The following is a 26,742-nucleotide window of genomic DNA, read 5'->3' on the forward strand; positions in this document are numbered from 1 at the left end:
TTTAGTCCGTTCCCGTTCTCCTCCAAGAGCCACTGTTATGGCACACAATTTGTCTGAGTGCTTTGACAGAAGTAATCAACAATGAAACCAATGTTCCCATTTCACTAAAAAGGTCAGAACAAATACTGAGGAATAATGTTTTATTTTATCCAGGTGTCTTGCATTAAGTCAAACCAAGAAGCTGGTTCTCAAAACGCAGACGCAGATACAGCCAGAGGTTTACACAACGTGCTACCCATGTTTTTCCTTCTCTTCAGAGAAATCATCTTTGACAAGGGACGATAAGTTGTATGTTATGTACTATTATGGTTTACTCTGTCAAAGGCAGTGAATAGGTCCAAGAGGAGGAGAATTTACTATTTGATATTAATAACATTATTTACACCCTTCCACTCCCCCCTTTGAAACTGCTGCAATTTGGTTGAGCTCGTCAAGGGACTTCCAATAAGACTGAATCTAACATTTTGAGGCATTGAGTGAATTAGTTAAAGGGACTGGGCCTGACTTTGGACTGCAGAGTCTTCACATACATAAGTGTAGCTTTTAGTATTAATTGAGGGAGGGACACAGGAGAGTGTGGGAAAAGAGGCAGACTTGCTACTGGGTTTAGGGAGGAGTAAGAAGGGTTTAGGAAGAGTCGGGAAGGGGTTTAGAGACCCACCCACACAAGAGTAAGTCACTTGCTGTACTACGGGGGTGGAGACATGTAACGTACGATTTTGTTATACGTGTACACCTATTAACTGTAAACTTACTCAAAAGCGTAAGTTTCCTTTGTGAATCAGGCAGGCTAACTTCAACACAGTAGAGAGTGTATAGTTGGTGACGACTGTCTTCACTTTTGATTATTTATGATGAGAACTGGTGGTAGGAAAACATTGAAAAGAGTATGGAGGCGTTTGGATGAAGACTGTGAGGATGTTTTTTAAGATGTTTTGGTGGGCAAGGATCTAGCCATTCTGCTAGCTTTCACTAGCCTCACTTACTAGGTATGAGAGATGGAGTCCAGATGCTTGAGAGTGTGTTTTCCTCCTGTGTTTGGGCCTAGTTGGGAATATGTGGTTTTGAGCTCATTGTTCGGCGGTAATGCCTATGTTGCGAGGCTTGTGTATCCATATTAATAAATGTATTGGATTTTGCAAATGGAGAGCTCAACCAGCTTCTTCCAAAAGTTCCTTAGAAAGGGAATAATGCTGGAAATAAATAATTCCTTTTGTGGGCTTTGTTGTTAGCACTTGACTCCTTTTTGGCATACAATGTACTATGAGAAAATAAATAACAATATAAAATAAAAGAGTGGATTGAGGAGGAGACTCTGTTGGTGTAGTGGTATATCTGGGCAAATGTTTTTTTTTGTTTTTTTCAATAAGCATAATATTATGTATTTCTCAGTTGTTGGGTTTTGTGTGTTTCAAATGATTGAATTTTTTTTCTGGTTACATTGCTTTATATAATTTTCATCCATAGGAAACCGGTTCAAGCAAAAAATATCAGTGGATTTGTGAAACCGATGTGTTCTATGACCAAAAGAACTTCTTGCTCTGACTAGTATCCGTTCATATTTTCAAGTGAGATATGCCGCTAAGTTCCATTTATGCACACGCTTGCAAAATGTATTTGATGTAATACACATAATTTCATAAACATTTACGCCTATAACACAAGGGAAACATTGCAATTTTCTCCTCCGTGTGGGATGTTTTGTGTATTGCTACACTCTAGCCTTTGAGTGAGTTGGTGTTTCAAAGCCAGTTTGTCCTGCTTGTGTATGTTGGAGCAACATTTCATTCCAATGGGTGATTTGTCCCTCTAGTCCTGTGAGTCAAGGTGTGAACAATTTTGAGCATGGTATTCGAGAAAACTGCTCATCAGTGGGTTTGTTAGTCAGTAAAACAATATGTTCAAGTCTCTCAGGACTGTGATGCAGGGATGTTAGAGAAGGATGCAGACTGCTGAGTTAGTGACCATGTTGATGAATTTGTGCATTATATGGTGTTGTCCTGGAAATCAGAAGGATGAACATGGTGGTATTAAGTGAGGTACCACAGTAGAGTTCAGGCTCAGAGTCAGGTGGCATTTGGTAGGGATTTTCTCATTGCTGATGAAGGTCGAGATCTCTTTTAAAGAGGCAGTTTTTGTGAACTATTTGGATGAGTTTGTGATTGAGGTAGATAATAGCAGCATAGTCTACAGTTAGCCAAGCATCATTTTTAAACATCAAGTCAATATTCCCAGGACGTAGAATGTATTTGTATAGTAGTTGGAGAACTACTTTTGGTAGCAGAAAATTGTATGTTTGCATTTTCCCCAAACAGGGTCTTGCACAATGTAATCTTGATGTTCTATTCTTTACAATGTTTCAGGGTAAGAAGATGAAAATTTGATAAATGTTTTTTAAAAGTATCGCTTTTTGTATTTGGTAAAGAGTTGTACCACAGAGTAATATTTAATTAAAAAAAGAAACCCCTGTTCACTCACTTTGCCTTCATAAATGGATTTCACTAGTCTCGCTGTATGAAGTGTGTCAGGAAGACGGCAATTCAAACACTGTGGGTACTTCTGCAGTTGGAAGAGGATGGTTGTTTTATCCACCTTTGAGTAACTATCTGTTGCATTCATTGAATTCACACCAAGTTTGACCCAAGCCAAATGAACAAGAATGAGGCTACAATTATTGGAATGTGATTAGCCTTTTATGTTTTTTGAGTTTTCTCATTGTCATCCTTGTTTGAAGGTTAGACCACACTTTTCCTTAAAGAAAGACGCAGGCTACAGTGATGATGGCCCTGAAATGGTATACATTATAATACTACTATATGTATGTGATATTCAATTTGCTCTGCTACGCAAAACTCAAAAAACTGTTAACTCACTTATTTACTTTAAAATGACTTCCATAATAACATTAATTGTCTCTATTAGCGATTTAGACAATAGAACTCCAAAAGTTGTAATTTTGGTACCTTTCCAACCGAAGACCACATATCAAAGAGGCGGTTCAAATGAATGTTATTAAAGGAGAGTTCTATTTTTCATATTCCGTTTAATGTAAAATGTTCAAAATACTTGTAAGTTCTAACATGTGCTCCAGATTTATCCGGACTAGTCATATAAATAATACCATCATACATCAGCAGCTTAAAAATAACGTCTCTGAATTGGATAACCTGTATGTTACAGGTGGAAAAGTCCCAGTAAAAGTACAAAAACAAAGATACAAGCTGTCTGCAGTTGTTTGTTAGATTCACGAAATACAAATCCACTCCCTACAGGGTCACCATACAGTAGACCAAAAAGAAAGAATAACTTTGGACCTACACCTTATAATCTGGTAGACAATATTTCTTTACTCCCCTAGTCTCCCTGGCACTCATGAAAGTATCAGTAGAAAGTCATTTTGTAGTTATACCTTGGGTCCTCAGGAACTCATGGCTTTCTGGTACTAGTGCACCTTCCGGCTCTTTTGGTCTACCTTATCGCACTACTACCTAGCAAGGTGTCTTTTGGTAATAATGTAATATCATGATTACCATTCACGGTACTTTGCTTCATTATGTATTATCATTCCTAGCAAGCACACTGTTGTGATTTATCGATGCACTGAATCTAGAGAAAGATCTTCATAGGTATAGGCTGTCAGTATATTAACCAGAAAACGTCCGCAACTTTCCTTGGCCAGAAAGCACCATTGCCTTTGCCAAGCCAGCATATTTCCCAGCCCGCCTTTTACCAGAAGGTACCAAACTTATGTTTAACCAGAAAGCTCTCTGCAGAGGTCTGACCCAGAAAACTTTGTACACTAACCTGAAAAATACAAATCCGTGCCCTGTTTACCCGGGAGCCCTCAGCAAGGCATGTTGATTGGCTAAGTGTCAAATTCAAAATCACAAAGCACTTACCACATATTTCCACTGGGGGAAAAGGAAGGCATAGTTAGCCACCTACCCTACTGCACTGTGTCAGCACGATATGAAAGAGGAGTAGCCTTTAAGGAAGAAGGAAGAACTTCCAGCAGAACAGCAGTTCTTCAGTGTTCATGCAAAGGCAAACAGACAACATTTGCAAAGCGAACTTACAGCTCCTTACCGGAACTCCTGGCTTGACAGGCGTACACAGTCAGCGTCATGTACCACTAACAAAGCAAAGCCTCCCTGTGGGCCTTCAGATCCTCACCTTCTGCGTGAGCTGTACAGAGATGGAAAGGCCTTCAAGGAAAAGAGCAATACCCTGGCCCATTGAGGCTTTTTAGAAGCACCAACTTGTCTAGAAATTTCTCCCAAATCCAGTCTGCCTCTATCATTTTATCTTGTAAACGAAGTTCTACCAATGTTCGCTCCACTGTTCTAATAAAATCTAGCTAATCTTTGTCATGTTCTACCTGGACTACTGCAACAACTTAAACACGGCATTCCCAGTGCTTCTCCGTCAAAACTCCTAAGTTTATAACAATGCAACCTGTCTGTTGTTTGGTTTGAAACATCACCACATCAATTCCGACTCTTATATCCCTACAAGGGCATGAAGTAAAAGCAGTGAAAAATAGAGTAACTTTCAAAACTGTCTCTCTAGTATATATGTTGCTCTGTAGCTGATCACCGTACAAACGTACAAGACTGTTCAACCTTACCTACCAACTGGAAGCCTCAGAAATGCCAACAGATGTCTCTTGACTACTCACCCAAACAGATACAAGAGATTTGGTGGTCGAATTGTTCATCATCATTGACAATTTAGTGGAACTCCGTATAAATTACTTCTGAGAATACAGGTTGACTTTGCCAAGTTGAGAAAATCTTCAAAATCCCACCTTTTTCGTTTTTATAGTCCTATGTTCAAGTCAACCTCAACGGCCCTTAGACCTAAATGAGTTTAAACAACAACATGGTTTTCCTCCTAAATGTGATTCATGCTCCTAAAAAAGTCCTCTCTCCTACTCATGTTGCACAAGAGATGATTTTGCACCTTGCTATGATTTTGCACCTACATTTGATTGTGCTTCTCTATGTTATTCCACAATGCAACGTATTTTGTAGCAAGGGCACATTTGCACCTAAAAGTGTTTTTATAACTAAGTGAGATTTTGCATATAAATGTGATGTGTTACTCTAAAGAGTTTCTAGATTCATACTGATATTACAGTATTACCGGGGGACTTTGCACTCCAGTGTGCTGTCAACCAAATATGTTGTTATGCCAACGGGCACATTTCACATCTAATGTAACATTTTACTACATGCATTTTCTCTCTTTATTCTGTGATATCCCACTGCTGTATATTATGTCAAGTGCAAACGTCTTATGCTTTTCAAGATGAATAGGCTCCAAATCTTTCATATAACCTTACTATAGCCATCGAACCTAAAAGAAAGAGAGCTTCATGTCAGCTCAGACTCTAAAATACATGTACAACCGCAAAGATGTTCCCCATTGCATAATCCATCCAAAACTACCTCAAAATACCATAAACATCGAAGCCTGACCAGGAAACCTTCACCTGTGACAAACACCATGGTCTCAGACTGGGCTGCATTAAAATCTACAACTTTTTTAAACAAAGAACATATACTCCTGGACTGATACTCTACACTTTTTCTAATTTGTCTCAAATCTCTAACAAAAACATTTACATTACAGGTTACCATATACAGAAATGTGAGCAACACACCAGCTTGTCTGAAAATAGTAAGGAATCGGAAAGTGAAAACCCAGTCCTTGGAAGTCAACTTCATAGCTTCAACACATTGTTTGATGTCCTGGATGGCATTCTACGGCCATTACCAGTCCACTCCTCTTCACCCTCAGACCTATGCTTTTTAATAATGACGACATCACTATTCCATCGTCCTCCATTCACTCCGATGGCCTTATTGCCACTTACAGGATAATGCCAGCACACGTCAAAGTAGTGAAGCCATAAGCTGAAACAATGCTACTCCTACACTGAGACGGATACAATTCTGTCAAGACCCAAAACACAGGCCTCCCAGTAGCCACTAGTGCCAAGCAATACAGCCTTCCTCTAATCCAGCTCTCAGCTACACCAGAACGATAGCACACAAATTTACTTATCACACAAGACCTCGACCACCGATAGGTAGGAGGTACACAAAAGGTCCTTTTACTTACCGTATGCTTCCTTACAACAACTTACTAGAACCAGAACAAAAATCTCTTAAACACTGTTTGACCTAAAAATGAAGATGATCACATGCCTCAAATGATACACAATTTGGAAAACGCGCTATCTCTCTTTCCCTCAAGCACTCTGTTACTGGGGACTATTCTAGGTCCCTTCAGCCCCCATTATATCTCACTCAGCACACCTGCTCAAGAACCCCAGAGCATTCTTTCATACGTGTTACATCCAGTGTACCCCACAGCCGCAAATACTATGTGATCACCGAACCAAATACTAACTAGGACCGGGTGATATTTTTCATCCGCAGCATCTAGAAATATTTCCATTAGACAAAGCTTGGGGAAAAAAAGAAAAAAAAAACAGAGACAGAGACAGACATGAGATGCCCGGAAGGAGTCAGGTTGTACAAATACATGACACACATAGGCGGTCATTCCAACCCTGGCGGTCTATGACCGCCAGGGCGGAGGACCGCGGGAGCACCGCCGACAAGGGCGGAGGACCGCGGGAGCACCGCCGACAGGCCGGCGGTGCTCCAATGGGCATTCCGACCGCGGCGGTAAAGCCGCGGTCGGACCGGCAACACTGGCGGTCTCCCGCCAGTGTACCGCCGCCCATTGGAATCCTCCAAGGCGGCGCAGCTAGCTGCGCCGCCGAGGGGATTCCGACCCCCCCTACCGCCATCCAGTTCCCGGCGGTTCTCCCGCCGGGAACCGGATGGCGGTAGGGGGGGTCGCGGGGCCCCTGGGGGCCCCTGCAGTACCCATACCACTGGCATGGGCACTGCAGGGGCCCCCGTCAGTGGGCCCCTAAATGTATTTCACTGTCTGCTCTGCAGACAGTGAAATACGCGACGGGTGCAACTGCACCCGTCGCACAGCTTCCACTCCGCCGGCTCGATTCCGAGCCGGCTTCATAGTGGAAGCCTCTTTCCCGCTGGGCTGGCGGGCGGCCTGAAGGCGGCCGCCCGCCAGCCCAGCGGGAAAGTCAGAATTACCGCCGCCGGCCAATGTCGGAATGAGGGCCATAGTCTGTGCACATTTGCACATGCCTGGATTGGTACTCGTTAGTACATTAAGGTCAGATCTACTGGCTCTGCTAATGCATGCCATGTGACCATTAGGGGAAGGAGTCCCTGCCCAGCCTTTGTAATGCATGTTAGAGCAAGAACCTGCAGCCACTGCAGAGATTCCTTGCACAGCTGGAGTATTTGACAACTATAAGTGAAGGTTTCTCGTCCCCCATTTCGACAAGCGTTTCCTTACACAGTACATGCTGGAGACTGGCCTCTGACCTTTCTGAGATGTAAAAGGAGGGGAGAGTTCGAGGGGCCCGGGGGCAGGCTTCATGCTGTGCTTTCAACTAAACAAGAGGTTGGAGGGATGTCTTTAAGTGCAGGGTTACGATAAAAGAGCCAGTAAGGGAGTAGATGCATTCCAAACTGCTGTGTCTTTTACTTTAAATAGTTTAGGTACAGTTCAAAAAAGGCAAACATCATTTTTGTCAGCTATATCTGTGTAACATACAATTAGTGAGTATTTTCACTAACATAGCCAAATACCAGCCTGTACACATAACCGCAGGCTCTTCTGCATTAAGCATTTACTACAAGAGATAAGGAGACAGTAATGCTTACCGTCATAGGCTATGTGCAATAGGTTTAGCGGAATTATGCTCTATCGTAGGTATAAGGGAGACTTATTATGTTTAAGCTTTTGGATTACAAGGTTTATTAATATACAGAGCAAGCACATGCAAACATTTGTTTACATTTGTTGCACAGGGGATGCTTACAAGTTTCCATGTTCAACTAAGATGGCATAGACGTCTTGTCTAAATACATACACATTATTTTGGGCACAATTTCATATCGTTGGAGCAGATGTCAAGGTATTTGCATACAATCACAAGAGCAGGTTAGTAAATGTACAACATTTATAGATTTCATGGCGTGTTCTACTGTGTATAAAAACTGTGGGAAATTTCCATCTGGGAGACATTTCTGCACGTAAACGTGATGTACAAATGTGCACTATGTAGCTTTTCTCTCTATGTGAAAACTCCTCTCCCGTTAGATAAACCCCCTTTTTCTGCACTCCATAAAATAAAGGTTGTTCCTTGCCCTTTCCTTTCTGGAAAGACACTTATTTCTACCTCCTCCAAAACTTGTAAAATGCATTTACATTGTCTGGAAGTGACCTACAGGTGACCCACCAACGTATCAAGTTGTAGGCGTCGGCCTCCTTCTACAGGGTGTCCTACCAAAAAACATCCACAAAGAAGTAAAACACCGCAAACAGGAGCTCAGAACGATGTTATTTGTGCATACTAGGTCACCATACCTGAACTCGGCTAACACAATTGTTTATTTACAAGCTCTTGTGATCAACAGAACACTTCTCAGGGCGGAAATCCTTCTTTGAGAAGCATCAAGAACAAGGTAAACTGCATCATTTCCTATGTCCAGAGTTTGAAGTCAAACTCTTGCTTCACTTTCCCTTCTGACAAGGAAAGACGGAGGTGCTCTACAGCTTTTCTGTAGGCTGATACCTTTACATACAGTGGGGAGTCAGATATAATAAATAAAATAAGATGGTGGACATGACTGAGCGGAGAAACGTTTTCTGGTTGATTAAACTACCTAAAAGTTGGGTTAGGATGAGAGTGAAACTTCAGACTTGAGACATCTCTACCCACTAGCGACTAAGGCCCTCCCTTATTCTAGGCGTGTGGAAATACCAGTACTGCACTTAAAGTTACAATGCTGAGAGTATGGGGAACTGTGTGCGGGAAGCCTGTGTTAAACAAACATTCATAGGGTCCTTTGATAAACTGAGGTTTACTGCAGGAATCAATATTACCGCACAAAAGTCGCACTGCAGGTCCCTATTTTTGTTCTCTTTCCCACCGACAGTTTTCAGCAGCTTTTAGGAGCTGAAATGTCTAGTAATGTAGAAGAAGTTAGTGGGTAGTGCGGTATGCTTTCCAAGTCAGATCTCTGTTCCAATGTTATTTTAAATCTTTGGTGCATAGACAGCAAAGGCCTAACTTTTGGTTTCTTCTTTTTGGCAGATCTTGGATTTATGTGTGGCTATGTTTTAGTGCCTTGAGTAATGTTGGCTGCCTACAGTGGGTAGTGTTTCTTCCAAGTGTTCTGTAGGTTTTGAAGACGATGCAGGCCTGGAGGTGCAGCAAGATCATTGTTTTTCATGTGGTTGCAAAGCCACGGAGCCTGCTGGCGCATGTAGCAGGGGATGTAGCTTTTAGACTTTATTGGCCTGCCATGACCTCGGCCCTGCTAATCACTATGACCAGCCCTTGCTATTGCTTCTTCACCTTCTGTAGTAGGTATCCTGTCCCTTGATGGTCTCTATGGAGTAGTTTCTTTGATATTGCACATCTGAGCCAGCTCTTGAACATCACTGCACTCCTGGGGCACACAGAACTATTAATTTGTGGCCGGATTCAGCCTTAAGCACGTGAGGTGGACTCACTTTCTGACACTGGAATTTGCCTGAATCCCCAGGGTGGAGCTCCATTCAAGTTTTACCTGATTCATGAGTGTACATGAGACCATCTCACAACGATGAGAAACTCCCATGGATCTGACAAGACTAGGAAAACTTTACAGCAAAGTAATTCATTTGATCTGGTACAACTCTCTATGGGAAATTAAATTAAATATTATAAACCCGGCAACACAAAGAAATATTGTTTTTCTTTAAAAAAAGCCAATTGGGCCACCATGGAATATAGCTGCGACTAAGCAGAGGTCCCCGCAGACAATAGAGGTAGGATGCCCTCTATTTACAAGAAATGTAACTGTATCATGTTCATCAGAAATAACTGGATTTCTATACCATAATCAAAATCAGTACCAGACCAATTATGGTGATTGGACAATCAGGTAGGAATTAATGATTGAAAAATTCGATAAAAATAGAATAAGGTGTTTATGATGATCAGGCTCAATCCATAGTGCAGGTCATGCTGTCTATCATTTTTCTTACAAGTAATTTATACAAATTATTTCTCCACAACGCAGAAGCTGCAATCCGTCCAACTCATCTTTTACCATGGCTGAGCCCAGTTCTTAGCACATGGACCATCGAACTCCGCTGAGCATGGAGGGCAAAATATTTTACAATCAAAGCTTAAAACACCAGGCACACAAGGGAAATGTTAATTTTGACGACTATCAAAAATAAAATGGCTTATTTTCACAACAACAAGGTTTTTACCAGAGTAGATGCATCAGTCCTTCTCATCTCCACATGGCAGAGGCTCACTTTGCATAGCGAGGCTCAGAGAGCAGTCCACCAGGGCTGGAAAGAGAAGGATTGGACAGTATGTTGTACACACCTCTTTGTGATGTAGCTTTTGGCACACACCTCCCGTCCGTATCCTCTGCATCCTCCACGTGGTTGTCAAGGCAGGAACCGCAGTGGACAGAACCTTCGGGGCAAGGGTGTCGCCTCTGCATGGTGCAGGCTAAGCTCCCCGGGCAGTGATGGTCTGGGAGGAGAGAAGGAGAGAGATGAAAAACATGTACGCTTGAGATCATCCCAACACAAACACCATCCTAACACAAGGATTATCCTGACACAAAGATCAACCTAACAGATAGCTCATCCTAACACAAAGATTAAAGTACAATGAACTGTTTGGACCTGTGGTTGGCGCCCTAGGTGAGGCTATTCAGAGATGTGCAGTGAGTGACACATACAAAGGCACAGGTCAATACAGAGCAGAAAATATTCCACATGAGCATCGCAATAGGAGGTAGCTCCTTAAAAGAACAAGTGCAGTCGTGTAACTGGTACCATGCCACGCTAGAGTGTCAAATCACCCAGAAGTTGTAGCTGTCACCAGCATTTAGGTGTTTATACCCACACAATTGCAGTTTAAAAGTGTCACCAGCAATCTGATTCAACTGCCTCGATTGCCAAGCCGTTGGGTGTGTAGAGGACCGGCTCTCTGGGACGTCAAGCGTCAAGGAAGGGATAGAGGCGGGTGGGAGAACGGCCTAGAAAGAGGCGGGGAGGCTGGGTGTATTATAAAAGTAGGGGTGAAGCTCAGAAAAGAGTGGAAAGGTGCAGCTGGCTAGGGGATGATGAGCTCGGAAGGCAAGGAGAGTCGAGATAGTAATTGAGAGAGGGCCTAGCCTCTTGGCGCTAAAGGTGGGAGGGGGAGAGAGGCGAGTCCAGGTGGGGCTAAAGGACAGAAGGAAGAGCTGGAGTAAAAGAGGGATAGGAGAGCAGAAACTGATGGTGGGCAGGGGAGGGAAAAGTGGGGTGAGATAGAATAGAGAGGGGAGAGAGACAGAGAGGAAGAGAGAGGGGGAGATAGAGAGAGAAAGGCTAAGAGAGAGAGAGAGAGAGCGTGAGAGGGAGAGATGGGGTGGACCTGAGGCGAAGGAGGGGGAGCTTTTCACAGAAGACAGAAAGAAATGTGAAGTTACGATAGTGGCACTAGTGAGCAAAAGGAAGAGGGCAGCTGGGACGAAGGTTGGAAATAAAGACTGGAGTTCTGGAGTTGGTCAGGTGGAGCTGCAGGAGGGAAGCAGGACCGGGACAAAATAAGGAAAATGGGAGCTGGGGTGAAATGAGAGAGTGGAAATTACAGACATTTTACCATCTGCCTCGTTGCACTTGGAATTTAAGCAGGACCGCCAATCCTGTAGGCACCCATTTGCAGAGCTCCCAGGTCTAGGTGTGAGTAGCTCACTCATTATTTCCATTGCATTTTGTGACTTGTAATCCTACATTATTAATGGAATAAACAGGCCTACAATTTCTAGGATGCAGGCAAATAAACTGAAAAGAATGAATTTTTTTTTTAAACATTTATTTTTATTGTAGATGGTATTACTTGACATCATATATCAGACATACGCATCATTATGTAACATACATCATATCATGAATGGAGCAGACTACTAAGTAGTACTTACCTATGTTGAAACCCTTTTGTTTTTTAAAGAGTATAGTTGTGTATACAATACATAGCAATCCCTCCAGAGGAACAGGAGGAGCTAATTAAGAACAGGCTTGGGTGCCTTGAGATCTTTGGCTCTTAGATGGTCTGACAGGGCAATGATCTCAGATGCATTGGGCAGTGAATGTCTGAGATGTTGAGGGTGGGGTGCAGTTCTTATTGGAGGCATTCCCAGCAGGGCCAGGTTGTGTTTTTGCAATACATGCAATAGTTTGAACTACTATAAAGTGTAGTACCCTGGTATTGAGCCTTACGGTATTCTATGGAATACTGCCTTAGTGTTCCCTAGAATGCTGTATGACCTAAAATGGTTCGTTTATGTTCAAAATGTGACACAGTTGAAATTGATTGCAGCGGCAAAGGGTTGTGATGTTTGCAGCTCCGCTTTACCAATAAACAAATTGAAGAGTGTTGCTAAGAAGCGTGTCTGATATTTAGGAAGATTGCTACATCATTTATGATGATGACGAGCGGCACAGAGCTGTAGAAGAACCCACAACGTTAACACCTACGGTGCGGAGGCACCGAGATCCATATTTGTAACAAAAAAGCAATGTTTACCTGTATCTTTGTCTTCTGGATTTTGCACATGCAATAATAGCTGTGTAATTTTTTTTAAAACGCTTGCCAACTCGATCTCTAAGGCCATTGCTGCTTTGGAACTGACGCGCAACCATTTGCACCATTTCTTCTAGGTCCTTGCGTTCCACAACCAACTCCAAGACATTATATGCGTTCCAAAGTAACCATTTGCACGCAACATTGTGAGTATAGTTGCAGTGGCGTTATTTCCGTAAGAGGCCATTTTACTCTGGAAAGCATTCAACATTTAACTGCGTCCATGCACAACCATTTACAGCTGCTACAGCTTACGCTTGAGTGGAGGATTTCACTAACTAACCAAATCCTGCCACTACTGCGATACGCACACTCTGAAGAAGCCTATCAACAATCAGTGATACGCACACTGTTTATTTCAGAAGAGTGCCAAGAATCAGTGATGTGCACACTCACAAAGCGCATCAACAGTTAATCAGCATATTGATTTATGACATGAGTTATGACTGTGCGTGATGCGCACACTCTTTAGAAGCATATCAACAGTCTGTGATGTGCACACTCATATGGCGTCAGTGGTATCTCATTAATAAAAACTACTCGCTGCCTATTATCATGCCAACTATCGTGTTTCTTGCTACTGAAACACCAGGAGTTTGTCTGTAATGTCTACGCTTGTGAAGGAGTTCTAGTTTGAAGAAGCATACAATCTGTCAATTCGTGACCTCCTTTCTTGGAATCCCCTGGTGGTCCACCTGTTAAGTGGAGGTATTGCTTAAATGCATTCCAAACTTACTTGGGTGCAATAGATGCATCTAAATTTTTTCCAGAAAGGAAAAAAATGCCTCTTATTGCATTCTTTTTGCTTTGAAGGACGTTCAATTTTTATTACTTACGTGATGTGGCAAGAACAGAGGATGCGTTAGTTGATGAATATATGGAAGCCATAAAGAAACTGGACGTACAACCGGGCATTGTAGTATTATGCCTTACATTTTTTATGAGAAAACCACTGACTGGTGAAAAAGTGGATACGTTTCTGCACTGAGAAGATTAGTTGCTAAATGCAATGTTGAGAATTTCACAGAACAGTTGGAGCGTGACCAATTTATTAGTCACTGTAGTAATAAAAAAATCCAACAAAAATTGGTATCCTTAAGCAATCTGACGTTGGATGAAACATTACACATCTCTAAAAGCAAAGAGACATCTCAGATCTCTGTAAAAGAGTTAGAAGACAAAAATGATGATGTGAATATTGTAAAACTCAGAGACAATGATGTAAGAGATAGCAGAGCTAAAGAAAGTAGAGAACCAGGCAGATTGAGTAAAAGTAATTTTTTCAATCAAACAAATTTTTGTTTCATGTATGGAAACACCACACATCTCAAGGAAGGAAAAGTGTGTCTAACAAAATTGGTTAAGTGCAGAAACTGCAACAAAGTGGGATATTTTGCAAAAGTGTGTCAGGTATATTTTGCAAAAGTGTGTTAGGGTATAAAGAGAAATCCAGGCAAAGGAATAAATGTGGTAATGGAGTTTTAGGGGAAGAAGCTGAATCCAGTTCTGAACAAATACAAAACATATTGAAAGACATGGTGTTAAGAATCAAGGTAGGGGAAGTTAAGACAGGGGATCCATCAGAATGTGTTGATCCCTACATTGATGTATTGGTGAGTGATAATATTATCAGATTACTGGCGGATTCAAGAGCCAGGATAACAATGATTACAGAAGATCTGTTCCAAGAGTAATGTCCTGGCAAAATACTGGAGAACTGATTTCATACTTTGTCTTTCAGGAACAAGATAATTTTCTGGAAAATATATGTGACTATCAAAGTTTTGTGCATTTTAGGTCGGTTACACCATGGGCATTTCAAAATGGTTCAAAGACCGGGAACTAAAGATCAAGTCACAGTCATTAGTGTGGTTCATATGGATGAAGTGAAGTCAAAATATTCTTTAGTATTCTCAGAAAACACTGGAGCATTCAAAGGTTTTTGTCATAAAATGAAAGTTAAGGAGGGGTCCATTCCTATAAAAGACAAACTTCACAATGTTTTATTCTCCATCAGAGATGATCTAGAAAAAACTGGGATTGTGTGACAAAGGAATAATGGTGCCCATTGAATCATTTCTATGGTGTTCCTGTTGGTGGTGGAACGCAAACGGAATGGGGAACTGATAATCTGTGTAGATTTGCTTTGCCTCAACAAAGACATATGGGTGGATTTTCATCCTCATCCAAAGATTACTGATCTGCTGGCACTTATTGCTGGTGCAAAACGGTTCAGCAAGGTGGACCTAGTCTCAGTTTATCACCAAGTGGTCTTAGAGCCTGCATCTAGACATCATACAGAATTTGTTTCACAATTGGCACATTCCAGTATTGCCGTATGCCATTCGGGCTGGCTTCAGCATTAGTATTCCAGAGGATATTGTATCATCTGTTCAAGGGAATAAAAGGGGTGACAGCACTTCAGGACAACTTAGTGATCTTTGCAGCATCCATTGAAGAACATGACACAATTCCTGACCAAGTGCTATCAATAATGCAAGAAAAAGGAGAGGTGCTTAAAAAGGATAAGTGTGAATTACTCAAAGACAAAGTGGAATATTTAGGGCACAGGCTATAGGGTGATGACATCAAACCAAGACCAGGTTTAGTTGATGCTATTATCAATGCAGTGGCATCCATAGATAAGGCAATTCTATAATCATTTAAGAAATTGCATGAATTGTATGCAATATTTCTTCCTGATTATGCCTCTCATGTTAAACCTTTGACTGGATTGGTAAATAAATGTGTCATTTGATTGAGATAGTAAGTTCTAAGAAGTATTTGACTAGATTAAAAGACAGATAGCAAGTTTCAAGGGTCTAAAATAATTTAATCCCAAACTGTCTTGCTTGTATAACGGTTGATGCCAGCAATCATGGTGCAGGAGCTTGGTGCTCCCCCCAATGTGAGGCTGGTGTAGAAAAAATGATTAGATATGTGCCCAGACCACTCAGGAAGCCCAAGCTGTTGGCTTGTTGGTGGGCTATCTTAAAATGTAAACCTTATGTGTGGGGAGCCAGGTTCACTGTAAAGACCAACCTTAAACCTTTTCTGATCAAATTGAGGGGAGATAAGGTCAACGATCAAACCCTTCATATAACCAGGTTGTCAACAAAGCTCATGCAAATTCAGTTTGACATTGTTCACATTGAAGGTGTACAGAATGCAAGAGCTAATTTCTTGTCTAGGTGACCCTCACTGGAAAATGAATTAGTGTATGATGAAGAGTGTGAGAAAGATTGCTTGATTGCAGTGATTGACTTGGAAGAGATGAGTGCTATATCTGAAGCTGAACAGAGGACGGAAATTGTAGCTGATGAAGTCATAAAACAAACCGTCAAGTATGTGTCAAAAGGAAAGCCAAATGAGAAGTCTGTGGAAGTAGTTTGTCAAATTTTGGAAAGTGGCAGATGATCTGTCAGTGGAGAACATTTTGTTGTTCAGAATTGAGAAACTGGTACCACCATCAGTGTTGAGGTACAAACTCATCAAGATGGCACATGAGGGACACTCAGGATGTACTTTTACTAAATGCTATATAAAGGCAAATGCTTTGGTGGCCTTCGATGAATAGAGAGGTAAATAAATTTGCCAGTAAAAGGGCCATTCGTGCTACTTCGGAGAAAGTTTTTGTTGTGAGGACGACTCCATTGCAACTGACTTAGTGTCCATCTCATGCATGGGAAAAAGTTGAGATTGACCTTGTTGGCACATTTTATGCCCTTCCAAGCCAGTACCACTATGCATTGGTTTTGACTGATTTGTAATTTGAGTGGCCTGGGTAATGTTTTTGTCAGAACTTAATCCAAAAGCAGTGGTTGAGTTTTTGAAGAATATTTTTAAGGGAAGGTTTTTGCTGTCAGGCAATGGTGTCCAATTTGTTAATGAAGAAGTTAAAAGTTTTCTAAGGTCAAGGGATGTGAAGCACATAAGAACATTGCTGTACCATCCCCAAACCAATGGTCAATTGGAGTGAATGAATGGAGTGGTGGTACAGTATGTTCGGTGGGCACAAACATCTATACTAGTATCTCTATTGGAAGTGTTAAGAGGGAGGAAGTCTTTCACTAAGCTGTGCCCAAGTTGGATGGGAAAATGGATAAAAAACAGTGTGTCTGTGGAGGAATGCGTTGCGACACTCAAGAAGAAAGCTGCATTGGCTAAGTAGAAAATAGTCTACGAAGGTTGATCCTGTCAGTTGAGATTGAGCTTAAAATAGGTGAAGTTATCGATGTCAGGAAAGGGACCTACGTCAAGAAAGAAGGTGAAAAATGCAGTGGTCCTGTGGTGATAGACAAGGTATGTGGTAATGCAGTCAGAGTTAATGGATATGATTAGTGGAAGATTGGGAGAGTGGTGAAGTGTAGAGGTGCTCAATATCTACGGAATGACATGGTGTCCTGGAGAAATGTGATGGGAAACACAAAGGATGGTGGCAACACTAGTTTCTCTATTTCTTGGGAGAGCAATGATGGGGTTTGCAGGAGCAACAGGGTAAGAAGGGTACTTAGCAGGTTTAGATAAATCAGTAAATAAGGGACATATGTCAATCTTTACTGGGTACCTTGTTCATTGATTAGGATGCGATTTTTGCAATAGTTAATTTGTTAATTTGAACTTATTTGTTTTTAATTAACTCTAAAGCATGTATGAAGTTTTTATTTATCCTTGGTTACTTTTGCAGTGAATAAACTGTTATATTATTGTACACCTGTCCTTTTGATTTCGCAAAAATAATTCTGTTGTTAGTACCTTTTCTTTATTTTAATGTTTAGGATCTTAGATGCTGTAATATTATGATGATGTGGTCATTGGTTTTATTTAAAGTTGCTATTGTATTTTGTTTAAGAGGAAAGGTAATGTTGTACTCTGATATTATGGCTCACTACATAATACCGCCTTAGTGTTCCAAAGAATGCTGTATGACCCAACATAAAACATTTATTTTTACAATGTGACACAGTTGAAATTGATCGCAGCAGCGGGAAGGGTTGTAATGTTTGCAGCTCTGCTTTACCAATAAACATACTGAAGACATTTCCTAAGAAGCTTGTCTGATATTTTATGAAGATTACTACAAGCATTTAAAAAACCACTGAAAACCCAGCCAACACGTATGAGGGCAAAACCCTACTAGAAGATCTCCTGCATTTTAAACACAGAGCGACTTTTTGTTGGAAACGCTGTCCTGGTATGCTACAGAGGTTTAATAGAGCACAATGCCCACTCTTCTTCACCCCTTCATATGGGTTGGAATGGAGTGATTCAAGCAAAGGGAAACACTAAACAAACAAGCACACCTGCAGATCCACCATGTTTCAAATCACTATTCGCCTTGTAATTCACCAAAGATGTCTTTGTGGAGAAATCACAATTCCTATCCACTTGCAAACGTATCTTTAAATCGTATTTATACAATCTTCTGCCTATTGTTACCATCACAATGTCCATTAAACTGCACATTTCCAGCTAATCATTGGAACCCCAGGTAAAGATGTACTTTTAAGCACTATTGCTCTGTGATTAAAGTTACTAGCATTGTGTGCATTGAAATTGTTTCCTACAACATTTAGAAAACCTTCCTTGAGGGAGGTGACTCAAAGCCCACTCTATAAAGTGCCATTTTAGCCATATCAGTTACCTGACCAATGATCCTAGGAATGCATTATTTCCCATAGCCCCAGCATATCTCTGGTACACACTATGGTGTCCTCAACAAGGCACAGCTATCACTCTCATATTCGTCTTTCAACGTTGATGTGTATTGCATAGCAGTTGGTGAAACACCAATCCAAGTCTTTTACGGGCCTTGACCCTACTGTAGGCGGGGCATGTTAATGTGAAAAAGGGATAATGTATAGTTGTAACCGTATTTGTTATCACAAGTCTTTTATGCTATTAGAATTGACCTGAAAAAAAACAGATGCACTTCCCATAGGAATTTAAACATTGTTGTATACCCGTTATCCCTTGTAAGGATTTCAAACCTCAAGATCCACCTCTGCAAATAAGCAACTTCTCACAGCTAAAGATGCACCTTTTAGTTAAAAAAGTTCAAAGCTAAAGCACAAAGCAGTATCCTAGTCTACAAACAGAAGGCCTGATTTAAAGTTTGGTGGATGGCTTCTCCATCACAAACGTGACAGATCGCTGCCTGCCTTATTATAACTGTATTAGGATACAATGCACTTGTACTGAAGAGGACGGGATACCCGATATGTTTCTGACATAGTATCCCATAGACCAAACTCCAAACAAGGCCCACAGTTTTCTAACATAGCCTTCAGTTATACACAGCAATCTCTCAAAGCTTTTCAAAAATAAAGATGCAAAATACACTATTCGAAGCAAAATGCATATGTGACTGTTAAACATATAAGAAAACTAGAGATGTGAAAGCCTCCCACGTGTTCTACAAAAAGGTGGTATCTTACAACTGTGCACTGAGTTCATAAAGTGTAGTCCAATGGATATCAGTTGGCTCGACTATGACTAGAGTAACGGCTTGTCAAAGGCTTGGACTGTTTGTGGGGCTCCATCTAGAATTATTCTACAACACAAAATTCTATTATGTACTGTAAGTTAATTAAACAAAGGGCCTCATTTAGAGAATGGTGGCTGGCACAAGGTGATGGAGATCATTACCCCTGCCACCCTGGCCTGACTGCTGTCCACTCTGATTAGAGATCTCTGCTGGTCCTATGGAGAGCTCAGTGCCTTCAGAGGAGTTGCCGCCATGCTGGCTCCTCTGAAGACACTGAAAGTTTGCTGAACGGTCAACCATGTTTTAGTTAGCTGCTCAGCAAACTTTATTGTTTTTCAAAAACAAACTTTCAAAGCGGGACAAAAAAAAAAACTAAAAAAAAAAAAGACAGTGACACCCTGGGTATTTTCTCTCTGGTTGCTAGGATAGCTTTTATTTCTTCCATTTTGGGACTAATAGGGTTCCCCTATGAAGCACTTGTAAATACTAAATAGAGCAGGTGGACAATCGATTTGGCGGACAGGTTCCTCTGCCACATCAGTTGCAGTGAAACTTGTCCACTAAACTGCAAGTCAGACCCAAAGTCTTTTAAATCAAAGTTGGGTTCACATCCTTGTAGTTTGTTGGGAAAAGGGCAGACCCCTCAGCCCCTCATTGGCACAGGATTTTGAGCCATAAACTACATTTATAACCACAACACCTACATTCATTCATTAAAGCCCAAAAACGGATTTAAAAAAGCAAGACTGTGGATATTTCAGAATCTAAATCGTATCTACTGAAAGAATATCAGCACTGTCCTAGATTACATTCACAATAGGTTTAGAACTTTCAGTGACAATAGTGATAATTACCTGGGGGACCATCAGAGTGGAGCAGGAGGCATGGTGAACACCCACAGAGTCATAACTTTAGGTGGGAAAATAATTGCTGATGTTACAATGAGGAACAGGGTCAAGACTGATTTGCATATGGGTGGGTCCAAACTGGGGTGGCATGGTGAGCAAAAGAACAATGGGTTAAACCCAGATCTGTGGCTGGGGGTGAATGTTTGTTTGGTTCTGCATTACGTCCATCATTTGTGTTTTGCTTTGATTTTACAATAAATTACAAAAGACTCCTGACTTAGATTTAGAGACACAAATGACAGGAGACAGGAATACGTTCGCAAATTGGGAGTCAAGCCCTCTCCCACCTGAAAATTCCCCTAGAAATATTAGCAGTCTATGTAGGGAAAATTATTTTTCTAGCAGGAAACATTTTCCAGATCGATGAAAAGAAGAGAAAGAACTAAAAGTTCCAAAAGACATTCCAATATCTTTAGTAGGATTCTCAACAAACAAGACTTAACAAAAGTTAGTGTAGTTAGTGTGAGGACTGATAACAAACTGTGACACATGATGGACCCAATGCTGAACAAATCAAACATTAACCCCCCAGTCATAGATCTGGGATTAATCCATTGTTCATTTTGCTCACTATGCCACCCCAGTTTGGACCCAGCCAAATGCAAATCAGTCTTGATTCCTCTCAACATTAGAACAGTCGAGCCCAAACTACAAGGCCAGGTCCTCCCTGGATCAGAAACAAACATCTTGGGACTAGTTTGGGGGTATCACTCCTCATCAGAGACATTTGAAGATCCCTGTCATAAATGTTTATATTTTTGGGAAAAGACACACAAACTGTGTTGATGTAGGCGGAATAAGCATGGAAATCTTTGAAAACTTACTTTTGAATGCAAGAGTGGAAGGTGATACAAGGATCAATTGTGAGATAATGGGTCCATCAGAAATGTATCTGCAAAGTATATATCCTTCATAGGAGATGGAAAATGTGGCAGCCTTAACTACATTACCACAACCTCTGATTTTATCTCACATTTAGACTATGCAGTGTTATGACATTCCTCTTGTATAAAACAGGTGGGGAACTGATGCAGCTCCATGACTAGCACACTCACCATACTTGTTATGCAATATCATATTCTAAAAATACCACATCACCAGGTCTAGAGTCCAAGTCAATGTTTGAAAACTTGTCTAATGTAGTATTCTTGCTCCCCCTCCCCCCATTATAGGACATGAGAATCCTATATGAGTCTATCGGTATGGCTCATAATGGCAGGCATGAACAGACTGCCCTGTGGCATTTCCAACAAATCTTAAAATTTCTCATAGGATCAATGAGTAAGTATTTCCATTAAATTGGGCAAATCCACTTGAGTCACAGGGAGTCCAGAACTCATCAATATGGATATGGGATGATAATGGGTGGTGAGTATCTCTTTTGTCTCAGAATGTGCTTTCTGAACCCACTGTAGAGAATGTAACATTTTAATTTCTCGCATTCTGACCCTGAGAAACTTAAAGGACATTTAATGCCACCAGCCCCACACTTCTACAGAAGCACCAGGTAGATCTTGGCTTACAGATGTGGCAGAGCAATATGGTTGCCATGATAATCACAATCTTGTCAAAGTGAATTTTATCTTCTTGATGTACAGCTATAGGGAGCAAATTATGACCAGCCATTTTTGGTGCTTGAACAGTGGATATTATGTTGATAAACTGTATTAGAATAGTGTCCTAGAAAGGCCTTGCTGTAAACCCTTGTTATCATGTTTAGAGTAAAGGGAAGATTTTGCAGTGATGTTGATGTATGCTGACTGACCAGTCTGGAAGATTTTGAATGTCTGCCAAAGCAGCATATAAGAACAGGCATCTGGAAGATTCAAAGAACATAAGTGGTGTCTTATACAGAGGCCAGCACAAGGTCGTTTTAGGGTGGATCTAAAGCAATGTTTTCCTGTTACCATGTCTCAAACCCATTAGTTTTGCCCCAATTAACACCCAGTGTCAAAGAAAGATAGATTCCATGTGTCCTATAGAGGTGGCATGTCTGATTCTGATGACGCAAGCCCCTAATCAAGCCTGACGTCTTCTTGGCAACTTCTGTGACAGGATTACACCTGTATCACAATCTGACTGGGTTTTGAACTTGGAGACAGTCTCAGTTTAAGTGCAATCCATGCTAAACTAAATTTCTGACTCTCCAGGAAGACCAATAACTTCTTTCATAGACGCTGTGTCAAGGGTCTGCTGTTTATGGTGTTGCATTGTCTTTGTTTAGAATAGAATCTCTTTGTGTCAAGTTCACCTTGCACTCCTGGATATACTTACATAATAAGGACAGTTTGAAATCTGTGACTTACTAACTGTTTACAGCAGTGGCCCAGTCTCTTTTGTTGCATAAGATAAATCTAGTGAAAAAACTTTTATGGGACTTCCAGTCATTGCTGGTTCTTCAAAAAGCTGTGATTTCATGCTGGAGCCGGGTTAATTGTGAATCAAGACTCAATCACATCACCCCTACTTTAAACAAATCCCCAGCTCCCTTTAGAAGTAATTCTTAAGATTGTTTACATTACTTGTAAGGATGTTGGATATCCTAGCTATTTGAGGTTATAGGAGCTGACTGTCAAGGGTTTGGGGTACTCTAGCAGTGAAGCCACCATGGGTCAGGAAGCACCAACATTAATATGATGACTACTATTCAAACATACTCCGGCTACCCTGCACCTCTATAGCATAAACACTTAGGGGGTTATTACAACTTTAGAGGAGGTGTTAATCTGTCCCAAAAGTGACGGTAAAGTGACGGATATACCACCAGCCGTATTACAAGTCCATTATATCCTATGGAACTCATAATATGGCTGGTGGTACATCCGTCACTTTACCGTCACTTTTGGGACGGATTAACATCTCCTCCAAAGTTGTAATAACCCCCTTAGTCTCTCTTTCAGAGTAGACATTGTGGCTTGAATAAAAACGTTCCTGTTTACAATCTGTTTGCAGATTTTTAGTCTGCAGACACCTTTATTACAACATGCTTTTGTATTGTTTTAGTTAGAACTAGGGAGGCTATACATACGTATGTTTACAGCCTTCAGTCTCACTGTAATCGCCGCCTCATTCTATGTCATGATGGCCCCAGTTGCCTGTTCTGGGCGTTCAGGAAACAGCCAATTGCATTTTGGGTAGTTTAAACATGAACTATATGCTCAAAAACACAGAACCTAACCCTAAAGCCCAAACCAGGAACAAAAGTATCCAATGTAGCAGAAAGAAAGTGGCTCTGTGGGCTCTATTAGTTTATAGTCAATGTGGCTGAAACTCTTTGTACCTCTCGCTGATTAACATTTAAAAACAACAGTCATAGTTCGACATATACGATGAAAGAAAAAAGTCAGATGGGGTAGTGCTCTACTGTGTGAGATTGTACAATTTTTACAATGATTCATATACACAAGTGGGATGACTATTTCAATTTGTAAGTTCCATAAGAATCCGTTCTCAACTCCCATATTATTGTTTCCAATTTAATTGTGTAATAGACAGTCCCATATAAAATTGTCAACTTTTTGGCCCCGTAACCAACGTGCTAGGGTCTCCTCAGGACAAGAAACGTCGTCTGGCACCTTCCCCTATCTGGGGAGGCTTTGCTTTGCGAGCTGGGTCAGTGATGGTACGGGCCTACTTATAAGCACATGATTGACCTCTATTAATGACTGGCAGACCACCAACTAATACATTTGTTTTTTGGGGGGAGTCATGGTAGCTGTTCCTACACTACAACCTCAACTTTTTGGGGGGTGTAGATTGTGTATATGACCATAGCTATCTCATGGTTGTTGTATACCATGATGTGATGCAGACACTTTCTGGAATAATTCCACAGAATTATTCTAGTGTGGACTCAGATACCCCGGCATGTGAATGAGGCGTACTGCTTGGAGGTAGGAGTCGGGTTTATTAGTTATCCCAGCATTGAAACGGATTAGTCTTTTATTGATAGTAACATTGGCCTCTCCTTATACTCTTTACTGGATAGGTGAAGGGCCAGACGGTGTTTCGGGTCCTGGGGAGACACTTACTTGCACATTGGTTACAGGGTCCAAACGTCAACCATTTTATATGGGATTATCTATTACACAATTCAATTGGAAACGAGTATCCGGGAATTGGGAAATAACTTTTGTTGAATTTACAAAATTGAAATAGACATCCCACTTCTATATATGTATCACAGTAACCTCGCACCAGGCCTAGAAGTTAGTAACGCTGGATTTGAGGTTCATTCAATAAATGACCGAGCCTCAGACAGCGCAGAACAAGAATCAGACCCATGGTCGCAACCCTGGGACAAGCATCCCCTATCCAAGGCCCCGACTACGCCGATCCATGCAACTCCAAGGACCACACGTTGCTGGGCTGCGTGCTCTGCAAAGCCTGCATCTCTCGAGCCGAAGGGGTGGATGCACGTGCTCTTTAAATGTAAACTTTTTTTGTCATTAGGATAAAGATAAAAGTGTCCTGTGCACGTCGTCTGTGGCTTCCTCTAATTGCAATGGGCTCACTCATCCCCCGGGGGAGGGAGCGCACAGGGACAGGTAAACACAGCAGGAAGCGCCGAAGGAGAGGGGCGCCGGGCAGATGCTGGAAACGGTATGGATAATTTATTGGATTTCAGTAGAAAGGATGGGGAGAGATGCCGCAGGCGTGGGAGGAATGGATTAGACACAGCCTGCGATAAATTGCCATTATCCACAGCGCCGCAGCCCAGGTGGGAGAAGGGAAATACCAAAGAAAATGACTTCTTTCCATTGCAGGCAGAAATTGTCCCATCACGTTTCTGTGGCCGCGGTTCTCTTAGTGAATCCTGACAGGGAGCTCATCCGCCTCTAGCCAGTATGCCTCTCCACCCTCGTGTCCATCCAGCGGATTGAAGCCTTTTGCTGGGCATGCCAGCCCATCCCCCAATAGTCAGGTATTTATACAAATGATGTTCAGAAACGATAGTTTCCTGCACCCTGTTTCCTCCAGTTTACATATGTATACAGTGCACACTACAATACAACTGTCTTTGGGCTCCCAGAAGGTAAAAATAAAATGAAATAATAGATTTCTAAAGAGATCTGGAAATGTAACTAAATCCGAGAGACTGAAGCGAGAGGTTGGTTAGACAGCTTTTATGTGGGCTCACAGCCCTGTATTCTGCTGATACAGTCCATTGCCTAAAACTATTCGTTGTTTAGTGCCAAAAGGGGGGTTCCTTCTTCCCTCACTCTTCAATGTCATGATCACTTTCTGTTTGTATATACTGTGTATACTTTGTGGCGCACACTGGAGGGGGTGGGGTTGCGGAAGAGGAGCAGAAGTTAGTGAAGAAAAGGACATGGAACAAATATGCTGCAACAGTTTGCCAGTCTCTGAAGGGTGTTCACTTGAAATGCAGCGCTTGTCCAACGAGGCGCATTTTCAACCGCTATGTGGTGCTTTTGACTGTCCATTCCAAGGAAGGAGGGCCAACAATAGTGAGTTCTGAAGGAGGGAACTTTGGACATGAACTTCACCGTGCCCATATTTCTTCCCTTCAAAACAAGAATTGTATTGCGTCAGCAGCTTCTTTCTGACCCAGCATTTGGTTCCTGGATGCTTTGAAGAAGTTTATGGCAGTGGTTCCCAACCAGTGGTCCGGGGACCCCTGGGGACCCGCAAAGCCTCTTCAGGGGGTCTGCGACTGCTTAGAAAATTAAATAATATTAACAGATTAGGTCCCAAGCTTTCAGTAATGACTCAGTGGAGGGGTCCCTGGGTTCCAATAATGATTTAGTGGGGGTCCCCGGGTTCCAGTAATGACAAAGCTGGGGTCCACAGAAGTCAAAAGGTTGGGAACCACTTGTTTATGTGATATACAGTGGGTTACGAATTCCATTCTTTGCATAACCAGCGACCAGTAGAGCAACACCAGGGAGTTTTCATTGGAGGGGGTCATGTGATCTGATCATTTCAGGCTTCATAGCTCTGCCTTCGTTGGATCTACACATCATAGTTCTTAAAATCTAGAGGGATTAACTAAAGCATCCCACCGATATTGCAGGACTCTCTGAAAGAGGGCTTCAACAAAGGTACAAAGACTGCAGTGCGATTACCAGTCTCCTTGTGACACTTCCCGAGGGTACCTGCCAAGTGATGTGATCATAGTGTCAGCCCAAAGTCAATTTGGATTGCTGCATCAATCTATCTGCGATGCTTTCTGTGTGAATTGGAATTTTCCGATTGTTAATCGTAGCTGAGTACCGGCACACACGTCCACCATTCCCGAATGTACTGTTTGTCGTTTGCTGCATTAGTACTATCTTATGGGCGTTTCCCATTCCTCGTCCCAATGATGACCCTGTACAATTAACCTCAAGAGGATAAAATGGTGACACAATAATAGTGCACTGTACTGTCTATTTAATTCAGCAGCCTCCAACTCCCTGTTAGAGGTTAGATCAAACAACTGTGCACCTTCCACGGTCACTATTTATGTGCATATTGTATGGCACTAGTGCACTGCTTACTCACTTGCCTCCCTTTCACTGCGCCGTTGCATTGTTTGGGAACACCGGTCTAATTTCAAATGTATATATTAACAGAGCTAAATGAGTTTG

At 41.7% G+C, this 26,742-nt stretch overlaps 1 protein-coding gene across 1 annotated transcript in view; it reads right to left on the reverse strand.

Moving 5' to 3' along the window:
- Window positions 1-26,742, reverse strand: part of NPDC1 (neural proliferation, differentiation and control 1) — a 378,691-nt gene that overhangs the window by 150,155 nt on the left and 201,794 nt on the right. The window contains exon 3 of the mRNA XM_069241454.1: window positions 10,502-10,654. Coding sequence (XP_069097555.1) covers window positions 10,502-10,654 — 153 coding nt within the window. The remainder of the gene's footprint in view (window positions 1-10,501; window positions 10,655-26,742) is intronic.

The sequence above is a fragment of the Pleurodeles waltl genome, chromosome 6 (assembly GCF_031143425.1).
Source record: "Pleurodeles waltl isolate 20211129_DDA chromosome 6, aPleWal1.hap1.20221129, whole genome shotgun sequence".
In the NCBI taxonomy this organism is placed as follows: Eukaryota; Metazoa; Chordata; class Amphibia; order Caudata; family Salamandridae; genus Pleurodeles; species Pleurodeles waltl.